Below are 11619 nucleotides of genomic sequence, written 5' to 3' on the forward strand. Positions count from 1 at the left end.
CCCATTCAGGACCAGATCACTGACTTGATTTATCTCTGAACTGTAAACAATCCTTCTGGGAAGTGGTGACACATTTCCTGGTTCTGGAAAGTGGTGACACATACACAAACCAAGGAAGAGTCCTCTCTGCTCTCCACTTTTCAATGGAGCAGTTTGCCAAGCATTCTAAAGCAGAATACTTGATCTCTACCATACCCTCCAATGGTCCTGATTTAGCAGGGACAGTTCTGATTAATTCACTATCATCCTACTTTTTCGGCTGCTTTTAAAATGCCCAGTTTCTCTCTCCTCTTCCCATTTCCCTCCTTCCTCTTTGGCTTACTTCAATTGCTACAAACCGAGTTCAAAGTGCACTAGCAGTTTGCACTCAATTAACTCAGTAGGGTAAAGAGGAGAGGAGGGGCCGAATTTATTAGGCTAAAACAAAAGGAACCAGTCTTTAATACGTTTTGTCCTTTTGACCATGCTCTGGTGTTGCTTTGCTGCACATATGTCCCAATTTTAATCTGTGAAATGTTGAAGAGTATGCTCTAGAATGTGAACTGATCATCCATAGCTGAGCATCAGCCATAGCTCAGCCACAGCTGAGGAGAAACTGCATTAAAAGTATTATTGTTAGAGGCTTGTTTGATTAACTAGTAGGTGATCACTGATTATTCCTGTCTTGAGTATATAAAACATGTTTATAAGGTGCACGTGAGAGCTCTTTAACACTCGTTGCCATTCTTCTGGAAATCTAGCCTGCTCCAGAGTGATTCAGTATAGCTGCTTACTTTGTTCCCTAACTGTGGAGTCCTTGTTCTCAATATTGTTCTCGGTTTCTAATTGAGGACTGTGTTTCTAAAGGACTGTGTAGGATTCTGAAACAGGATGAAAACTGTTTGCAGAACCACAGTAGTAGCCCAAGAGATCCTCAGACATGATGCATATCCCTGAGATTGTGATCATCTATATAGCTGCCCCTTGCTGATGCCAATTCTTTTTTGTAATGGCATGATTTTTATTTGTTGAAATCCAAGGCTGTGCTATTCATTTGTGTCTTTCTTTGATGAGTTTCCAGATAACTTAGCAGTGACTGACCCCAGGCATCCTGTGAGAATGGCTAATGGAACAGTAGTCTTTCTTGCCCCAAATGGTGCCAACCAAGCAGGCCAGAGGCTTCCTGGTGCTACAATCATCCAGCCACCAGGAACAGTACAATATGTGCAGTATGGAGGCCAGCCAGTTGGAAATCCCAGCAACCCGCAAGTGGGACCACTGGAGAAATTTCTCAAAGTGGAGACCAAGACTCTGGGGGTGAGTATGTTTAATGTCTGCTCATGGAGACATACATGGTCCATAGTGGTTTCCCTGCCAGAGTTAAGTCAGTGCAAGAAAGGCCACCATCAGCTCATTGTCAAAGTTCATATGTGAAGGCTCACAGTTCAAATCCACTGGCTGATGGAAAGACTAGTGGACACAATGATGGGAGCCCTGAGATTTTTAGAGGACTTTCTGATGAGCCAAAAACATTACATGTGGTGTCCAAGACACTCTCTCTACCAGGAGGAATTTGAGAACATGTCCCCCATAAAACAAACACTAAAAATATATCTGCAAAAGTAACTAAGAGTGCAGCCCTCTTCTTATTTAATGATTAATTTAGTATAAATAAATATCATAATAATATTAATGTGTTCAACTGGTTTTAATTTTTGATAGTTAAATCACTTTTTAACTTTTATGTTTTGTGAATTTTTAACTATGTGGTTTCTAAAAACTGGCGTAAGCCATCTTGAGCCCTTAACGGGAGAGGGGGGGCAGGGTATGAGGATGGTGTATGGGCAACACAGCTGAGTGGTGTGGGTTCACCTCCAGGTTAAAAAAAGGGCTAATAATAATAATAATAATAATAATAATAATAATAATAATATAGTTTATTTATACCTCCTGCCTCTCCCACGGATTGAGGTGGGATTACAACCTTAAAAGACATTTAGTACAAGATTTGGGTTAGAGAAAGTAATCTGTCAGTAATGATATCGGTCTTAAAGAAGAAATAGAGATAATCTATATGGGAAATAATAATAGTAAATAATCAAAATACAAAAATGCAGGATACAAAAAACCAATCACATTAGAAGAATGGGAAAAATCGTGGAAAGGAACCAATAAATTTACGCTTTGCCAAAATTACAAAGAAAACTACCTTAAAATGTTATACAGGTGGTATCTAACCCCTCAAAAGATACATCAAATCTATAAAACTGGCAACATCAAGTGTTGGAAATGTGAGAAACCAGAAGGAAATTTTTACCATATGTGGTGGGTATGCGCTAAAGCTAGAGAATTTTGGCAAATGATCCATGAAACAATTGAACGCATTCTTGAAATAAACATTCTTTCGAACCACATTTATTTTTATTGAACATGACCCACAATGTAAAAAACGTAAAATATAATAGAACTGTACTTTACATGGTTACATGGGCTAGAATATTATATGCTCAATATTGGAAAACACCGAACAATCCATCTAAGGAAGAATGGCTGATTAGAATATATGAAGCGAGAAATATGGACATTCTATCTGCTTTAGTAAAAGGAAAATCAAAAGAAAGTTTGGAAAAAGAGTGGTGTGTATTAAAAACTTTTGAGGAAAAGGATACAATATATACTTAAATCACTGTAAAGATTGATACTAAATGGAAGAATTTAAAGACCACCATGAGAACTTAGTATGACAGGTCATATAATAGGAGTAAACAAGTAATTTACAACATGTGGTAACACCCAAATGTAAAGGAAGATGAAATAGAAAGAAAATGATATTGATGATTGTATGTAAATATATGTGTGTACGTCAGAGTTTGTTTGTATAGTTAATGTCTAATATCATTATATGTTTCTTACTTCTTTCTTTATTCTTTATTTGTTAAATCTTATTCTAAATAAAATTAAAAAACAAACAAACAAAACTATCCAATCTACAAACTCAAAATGATCCAAGGTCCACAAAGTCACTGGATATCTCTCTTCCCATCCCTGCTATAATGCTGGCGTACAGATCAGCCCTTATCCGAGAGATTTTATCCACGAAAAAATGATTATGGTTAGATTATATTTATTAAAATCAGCATTACATAGGATTGACAGAAACCAAGAGAGACAATTACTGAATGGGGATGACCTAATTGTGAGAGGTGAGAAAGTCTACTTTGAAATGGAGAGGTTGTAAAACATGTTGCCACAAGGTGAGGAGAGTCATTTTTTTCTGGACTGATGGAGGAGAAACAGTGTGTGTGCGTGCATGGAATTCAATTATCAGGGGTAGGAATTGTGTGTTTCAGCATTCTTCTCCATTGAGTATATTATCTAGAGCTGCTGGAAGTCTAACAGCTTCTAGAAGACTTCATGATTCCCTTATGCCCAGGCAGCTAAAGCTCCAATGATGTTCAACAGAGATGTTATGGAAGAACATTATTTTAAATAAGAGGAATTACATTAGGTTAGTAAGGCATCATACATCGTGAAATGCCTTTCCAGGTAATTAACTTAAGAGGCTGAAGAATTAGAAAAACAAATTATTTCTGACAAAACAGACGCTTGCTTCTTGCATAGAGGTAGATATTCCGATCTCATGTTTTCATGACCAGGAAAACTGAAAGTCTGGCTCTCTGGGGTCCCAAATTTTACCTATCCTTTCTCAAGCTCATGACAACAATTGGATACTGAACAGGAACAGCAGAGAACAAAAGCAGAGAGATCTCTATCTGTTTTGTACCTCTGCTTCCCAAGTTTTCCGATATTTTGAAGTTTCTCTAACTAAGAGGCTGTACATACTGGCCTGGGGACAAGCTGGCCTGGGGACAGAGTGGGGGCGTGGTGTCAACACAACATGCCTAACTCCACCCCCAGGCTGGTGTGATGCCATGACGCCGCCTGTGATGTTTGATCCCCTGTGGTGCAGCACTAAAGGAATGCTGAAAAGCCATGGCGCTGGTGGCTATGGCGCCCTTTCCACAGAACAGAAAGGAGCTATATTTTGTGGCTGTTTAGCACCATAGAAAGGCAAGATCACCGCTGCAGCGTGCAGTTGCTGTGGCCCCGATCTGGTGCCAAAAAGGGTGGTCTGCACAGCCCTTTAGGCTACATCTACACTGCAGAATTAATGCAATTTGTTTCATGGCTCCATCCAATGGAATCTGGGAGTTGTAGTTTTGCAAGATATTTTGCCTTCTTTATCAAAGAGCTCTGGTGCCACAACAAACTACAAATCCCAGGATTCCATAAAATGGAGCCATGACAATTAAAACAGTGTCAGACAGGATTAATTCTGCAGTGTGGCAGCAGCCTTACATAGAGCTTGACTGGTAAAGGTTTCCTTGATCCTATGTAGATCTTCTTCATAAGTGGTTAAATTAACTCTTTGTTAATTAAATATGGTTTAGTTGACAGTCCCTAGATAATGGCAGGGGGTGGCATTATTACAGAAAGGTGGGTGAAATTCCTTTTCCACATGTCTATTTTATCTGTGTTTATAATAAAATGTCTTTAAAATGGTGTGTTTCTTTAGTTATGGATAAATTTCATGTTTCAGTTTCATATTTATGGAAGAGACCAGATAAGATCTACATTTTAGGCCTCCCTGCAGTTTTAACAATCATTTTCAGACTTTGCTAAGGAGTCTTTCCAGGACTTAAGGAATCATTTTATCAGTTTTGTACATTTTCTTCCTCCAGGCCATCCAGATCTTTATTGGATTGATACACATTGGCTTGGGTGCTATCTCAGCTGCTATTTGGGGTCGATTCTACCTTTCTATTGCAACTATTGGCGGATATGTATTCTGGGGTGCACTGTTTGTAAGTAGTATATTATATTGTTAAGGAAAGCAGGGTGATTTAGAGTGTATGGTTTTGAAGTGCTGTTCTTTTTTGACTGTGCTGGAACCTGTTCCTATGCTTTCACATAATTTCTGCTTCTTTTGGCATTTTTTTGTTTTGAAACAGTTTTGCCCAGAAGCACATCTACTTTGTTAACTGAGGTACATTAGTAGCCAAGCACCATTCTGAGAAAAAGAGAGACAGCAAACCAAGACACTCAGAAGGCAAATTCTCCAATCCCATGTGTTCCCTTCTGTGTCTCTAGGCATGCTTAGTCCTCAATGGGCTGGGTTATTATTATTATTATTCCCTAATATTTTCCTCCTGAAGATTTTTTCGACCTCTGTAAACTCTGAAGTTCACTCATTTTTTAAAAACTTCCATCTTGTGCATGAATCAGCTGTTTTGGCTCTCTAACAGAGCCTTGGAGTACTGAGTCCATGTATATATGATGAGGGTGAAAGAAACTGAAACATTGCTTTTTCTCCTTAAAGGATGACACTAATTGGCTTTCAAGAGAGAAGTCCAATAGAGCCCAATTTTTTTTCTTTAAAAGTTAAGTGGACCACACCTAATGCATCTTATTATCTTCTTCTTTTGGACAGTTCATTATTTCTGGATCCCTGTCGGTGTCAGCTGAGAAACATCTTACTCCAGGACTGGTGAGAAAAAAAGACAAAGAAACAAGGAAGAAGATCATAATTTAATCTTTTCTACAATACTAGAGATGTCAACAAATAAGATTCACATTTTAACCTACCTTGTTCAGAAACTTTTACCATCATTCATGATTCTGAAATAGGGGCACAGTCCCATGAATTCTCATTCCAGTTCATTCCTAACCAATAGTCATTCCCTTGGAAATGCTAAGATCTGTCACAAATCAGGGCCTTCCTTAAAGAATGGGAAATGCTGAGACTTCAGTGTGTCTGTTGCTCAGCCCCTGATCTAGCCACCTTCTTTAGCAGGCTCAGGCAGGCAACAGATACTACTGGGCCTCTTTTGATGATTCTTGCCCAATGTGGGAGCTATTGCCTTGTAGCTCATACTTACAACCTATTTTTTTTTAATATTGGTAGGATTATTTGCCTTGTATAGCTCCTTTAAATTTTGCACTAAATGCAAGGGGCAATACTGTGTACCCTTCCTGTGTGACAGGAAGCCTCTGCCATAACAGGGTGACCAGATGCACTAACTGAAAGGAGGACAAGGCACAGCAAAATGCAGACATTCAAGAAAATTGGAAGACATTTTGAAATTCCTCCTGGACAGTAGGTTGAAATGTAAGACATGCCCTGGAAAAGGAGAATGTTTGGTTAGAGTTGCCATAGGTCCAGACCTCCAAACCGGGACAAATGTAGGACAAAATTTTCAAATGTAGGACACAATTTTTTTGTGTCCTACATTTGAATAGGAGCCCCGGACCTGGGCCCCGCCATCGCTGCTGTGGCGATGGGGGTGGGGCTAAGGCGGGGAGGGAATACTCCTCCCAGGGAGGCTTTCCCTCCCGGCCTGGGCCCCGCCCTTGCTGCTTTGGCGATGGGGGCGGGGCTAAGGCGGGGAGGGAATACTCCTCCCAGGGAGGCTTTCCCTCCCGGCCTGGGCCCCGCCCTTGCTGCTTTGGCGACGGGGGCGGGGCTAAGGCGGGGAAGGAATACTCCTCCCAGGGAGGCTTTTCCTCCCGGCCTTTGCCCCGCCCTTGCTGCTGTGGCGACGGGGGCGGGGCTAAGGCAGGGAGGGAATACTCCCCTCAGCCCGGGGGTGTGTGAAATCCCAGGGGCGTGGCCAAACCAGGGCGGGACTGTGTAGCCCCGCCCAAAACTGGGAAAGTCCCACCCACCAGCAGGATATGGCAACCCTATGTTTGGTCAGCCTGTGCCATGATGTTGGTGGCATAGAAAAGAACCAGATTGCATATATGTCCATGGTGTGATAGCAATGTTGGAAAGGGCCTCATGGAATCCGGATTGCATTACTAATCAGGCTGAGGGAAAGACTGAGGGGAGGTGGAAATGGTTCTATCCCTCTTTACCCTCTCACTTTAATTACTTTGTCACATACCTGTTTGATTGTATGCTAATAGTATACTCATCCTTGAAGCTAATGGCTTCAGTGGCAGAAAAACAGACTATCTGACAGTAAAGGATAAAGGTCAATTCCTTCATAGAAGAAGAGATGATGAGGATTGATGATGATGATTTCTTATCTGCCTATACCTACAGATCAAGACAGGGAACAACATATTAAATTACAGCAACAAATAGTCACATAACACAGTTAAAACATAAACATTGATTCAAAATACACAATCAGTTAAAAGAGCATAACATCAGTTGAAAAGCATACATATTAAAACAATCAACTCATAATTTAAAAACCATCTAGATAGGCCTGCTGGAAGAGATTAGTCCTTTAGGGGAAGTGGCACCCCGTCCAGGACCAGTTGACAAACCTCCATACCTCAGTTAGGGGCCCCAACAATGAGTACCTCCATCTTATCCAGATTCAGTTTCAGTCTGTTTTTCCTCATCCAGTCCATTACCGCCTTAAGACATTCATTCAGAGGGGAGATGCCATCCTTAGTTAAAGCTGTAATCTGAGGTATGGAGAGATATATCTGGGTGTCATCAGTGTAGTGATAGCACTCTGCCCCATGCCTCTGGATAATCTCTCTCAGTGGTTTCATGTACAGTATATGTTGAATAGCATTGGGGACAGTATGGTGCCTTGAGCGATACCAAATTTAAGCTCTCTTTTAGAAGAGCAACTGTCCCCAAGCATCACCTTCTGCAGTCTGCCTGAGAGACAGAACTGGAGCCACTGTAATACAATACCCCCAATTCCCAATTCTCCCAGGCGTTTCAGAAAGATGCCATAGTATGGTATTGAAAGCCACTTAGAGGTCCAGAAGTACCAATAGGGTCACACTTCCCCTGTCGATATGTAGGTGAAGGAAGGTGACCATAGCAGTCTCAAATTACTTTGCTTAAAAATGTAAGATGTGAGACTGATCTATAATTATTCATGTCTAAGGGAACTAGGGAGGGCTTTTTCAGAAGCATACTACCACTTCCTTTAAACAAGATGGAAACTGGCCTTCCCTAAGAGATACATTAATACTATGTCCCAAATTAATCTTAGGTGCATTTCCTCCTTGGACCACCAGCCATGAAGGGCAAGGATCAAGAGGGCAAGTTGTCTTCTTCACACTACTAAGAAGCTTGTCCATGTCCTCGGTACTCACAGACTCAAACTGATCCAGTATAATCTTATTCATGGAATTGCTTGACACCTCACCTATCATTTCTGCAATAATACTGTCATCCAAACTGGCTCATATTTGAGAGATTTTATCTGTTTAATGATCGTTTTAACACGTTAGAGCGAGCTATTTTGGATATAATAATAAGTTTGGGGGGGGGGGGTCCCCTGCATCAAGTCCCTTATCACTCTGAACAGCTCTGCTGGATGAGAGTTCGCAGATGCAATACATCCAGAGAAGAAAGTTTTCTTCGCTGCACATATTGCCACTCCATAGGAATAAAGAAATTCCCTATGGCATGCCTGGTCAGACAAGAGTTGGTTTTTTCACCAGTGGTGCTTTAGTCATTGTCCAACCCACTGAAAACAACTGTCAGACTGGTCTTGGCTGACTGAAGTAAGTATCCTGCTGAACACAGCAGGGGGGTGGACTGGATGGCCCTTGTGGTCTCTTCCAGCTCTATGATGCTAACTCAAGAGACAGCTAATCCTTAATAATTACTTTCCTTTCCTGAAGTAGCAAAGTGGAACTAACTTAATCCATTGCCTGTTTCTTTCAGGTGAATGCCAGTGTGGGAATGAACATCACAAGTGCTATAATGGCATTAACTGGCACCATTTTATTGCTAGTAGACGTGATTTTAAATTGTTTTTATTCTTGTCCATACGACTATGACTGTTACTGGGAAAGAGTAAGTGAGCATATTCCATATGCAAACATTTTCTCTGCTAATGTCACTGAAGAAGAAAGACTCAGTTCTCTCTTTGTCTCATGCTTATGCTTAGGTGAAATAAGATGATCAGTTGAAAAAGGAAAAGAATTCAATAAAGGCTATAAAAATTCTGCTAGCTTCTGGTCCTACATGGACTGAATGCCCAGCCTGGCTGTTTCAGGAAGACCTCCTTATGCTAATGTCTTCTTTTTGTTATTACTCACTTATATGGTATTTTAAATTGTTTTAGGGCTTTATCACACACAGCTTTTAAGCCATGATTCCCATGGGAAGGAAGTGGCATTGGCGACACTTATCACAGAACACCACTTCCTTCCCATAGCTGCCCCATCCCTGACTTGTGCCTTTTCATTCATGGGGGAAACCCATGAATGAAATGCCAGTTGTGCACTGCTGCAGGTGTAGAAAGCCATTACCATGGCAGTAGTGCAACTGGAAGTCATGTGGTGTCATTATCCCCTCCTTCCCCCTTTCTGTCCTCCCCCTCCCTTAAAAAAATCCTACCAGTTTTTGCTTTATTTCGGAGCTCCAGAGACCTTCAAAAATTGAGTGGGCTGGGGCTGTAGTCCTCCAAAACACAGTTGGAATTTGTTTTTGTTTTTTTAAATGAAAGGCACCATCCCAAGCACTATCTCTAACCACTGGCAATACAATTCTGTCCCCTGCTTTACTGTGATACAAATGTAAAACCAATGTATACTAGACCATTCTTCTTTGTTTTGTCCCACATGAGCACCCCCTTTACATGCAACATAAAATTATAAATGAGAGTCAAAAGAGAATTTGGACTTATATTTAGACAGAGATCAGAATCCTACAGGTGTTTATGCATGTATAAGTTGCCCTACATTAGTGGTTGGACATTGCTATCTTATGCAGCCTGTTCCCGTTCCAAGCACAATCTCACACACAGTGCCATTGTGTATATATTTCTTTGTGTACTTCCCATCAGTGTGCTCCATCTGTTCCTGCTGTGATTGGCAGCCATACTCCTTTAGTTGCACATCTGGTTACATATTTAGATGCCCATTTGCTTCTGCATTCCATTCTACATTCTTTTGTGAATTCCATTTAATATTTGTTTGACTTGAGTGTTTCTTTGTACATTTGTTTGTGTAATGTCACTGTGAATGTCCATCTGCCACTGCTGAGATTGTAATACTCCTTTGATTGCATATCCAATTTAATATTTAGTTGTTCATTCTATTGTGCAACTTCTTGCATATTGATTTATGGTTGTGTAATTTCACAATTGAGCAGGAGGTTTGTGTAGCACAGTCAGTGCATCAATTCATAATGCTACATATAGAGATTTGCAATCCTAGTCCTGATGCAGGAGCTCAGCCATAAAGTTCCATTGCCTCGTGGAGCCTTGCTTGGTGATTTTTCCAAACACAGACAACAAACAAACAAAAAAGCAAACATACCACTACTTACCACCTAGATTTTTGGACTTTCCTATTTTAGAGGAGGAAGCATATATATATATGTCAGGCAAACATCATGATCAAATGATTTAAAGCTATCCTTGCAACTTGTCCCAACTCTTTCTGAGATGGATTTAAAAAAAAAAAAAAACCCTTGTATTTTAAAGTCAGTCATACTTACAAGGTTATTCCTAGATCATTTCTTCATGGTATAACTCAAACAGGCAGGAGTGAGAGGTACATAGCATTGTTTTTCTAACATGGGACCATTTTGAATTGTAGTCTATAGGTACTGGGATCTCTGTTCTGCTCCTCTTGTTCAGCCTCCTGGAGTTTTGCATCACTGTTTCAACAGCACATTTTGGGTGCCAGGCAACCTCCTGCTGCCGCAGTGCTCAGGTAAGGCTTTGATACCAGGCTTGGAGGCTGAGAAGATCTTGCTGAGGAGCAGTGAGGATTGCTTTGTATCTCCTCCCACTCCAGAAATAACAGGCTGCAAGGAAGAAGAGTTCTTTCCCTCTCAGACTGCCAGGGTTAAAATTAAACCCTGGTACAAGAGTCCTGGGAAATTTGATTTTGCGATGCAAAGATAGGGAATAGATGATCTGCCCAAACATATATAGACTGCTGAGAATGGACAAAATGTGTGCCTCCAGTCAATTCAGTTCTGTAAAGTGATCCAGAGAGTAATGACATTTAAAGAACTTAGTTAGCTGAGGGGAAAATCTGTTTTCTTCTCTACCAAATGTACTTTTAAAATGACTTTAAAATAACATCTTTGATACTAGGAAATCTGTCTGTTACACTCCCAATCTCTGATCATTCAGCCACAAAGCAGAAAACAGCAGGAAAGAATCTGGGGCTGTAGGTTGAATAAGAGCAGTGAATAAGACTAGAATGGTGATGTGGCACACAGGACCACCTTGAAGATGATGGGGATGATGACAATGACAATGCTGACAGCAAGGACAGTATTTTTTGTAGTGAAGCAGTCTTTTGTGTTACAGCAGCCAGTGGTTTTTGTGCCCTACACTGTCAGTGAAAATGTAGTGGCTCCCAGTGAAGAGTACCCTTCACCTCCTCCAGCCTATAATGCTGTAGATTCATCTCCCAATAGACAATGAAGAATGCAAAGGAGAAGTGATGTGAAGTTCTTTCCAGCAATCTTGGCAAGTCAGCTGCCAGTGTAATACTATGGATTTCCCCACACATCTTTCTCTTTCTCTCCATGGACTATGTGCTTGCTAGGGCCGGAACTTTTACTAGATTGATCGGTTCAGTTAATCCATTAAAATAATGAAGAAATGTCCTCCTTCTTTCCCACATTGGAGA

The 11619-nt window shown here is 40.8% G+C and overlaps 1 protein-coding gene across 1 annotated transcript; it reads left to right on the plus strand.

The window, feature by feature from the left end:
* Nucleotides 1-1098: 1098 nt before the first annotated feature.
* On the plus strand, nt 1099-11411 carry LOC121926284 (membrane-spanning 4-domains subfamily A member 8-like). Its single transcript, XM_042459136.1, has 6 exons — nt 1099-1296; nt 4722-4844; nt 5471-5527; nt 8687-8818; nt 10570-10686; nt 11295-11411. The coding sequence occupies exons 1-6, from the start codon at nt 1099-1101 to the stop codon at nt 11409-11411; spliced, it is 744 nt and encodes a 247-aa protein (XP_042315070.1).
* Nucleotides 11412-11619: the final 208 nt, after the last annotated feature.

This window comes from Sceloporus undulatus, chromosome 1 (genome assembly GCF_019175285.1).
Source record: "Sceloporus undulatus isolate JIND9_A2432 ecotype Alabama chromosome 1, SceUnd_v1.1, whole genome shotgun sequence".
Classification (NCBI taxonomy): domain Eukaryota; kingdom Metazoa; phylum Chordata; class Lepidosauria; order Squamata; family Phrynosomatidae; genus Sceloporus; species Sceloporus undulatus.

What these genes read in the sequence shown, in the direction of transcription:
- LOC121926284 (XM_042459136.1), top strand. Translation starts at nt 1,099, where the DNA reads ATGGCTAATGGAACAGTAGTCTTTCTTGCCCCAAATGGTGCCAACCAA. An exon ending in TGGAGACCAAGACTCTGGGG is followed by an intron (nt 1,297 to 4,721) that starts GTGAGTATGTTT and finishes TTCTTCCTCCAG; the next exon opens with GCCATCCAGATCTTTATTGG. An exon ending in AACATCTTACTCCAGGACTG is followed by an intron (nt 5,528 to 8,686) that starts GTGAGAAAAAAA and finishes TGTTTCTTTCAG; the next exon opens with GTGAATGCCAGTGTGGGAAT.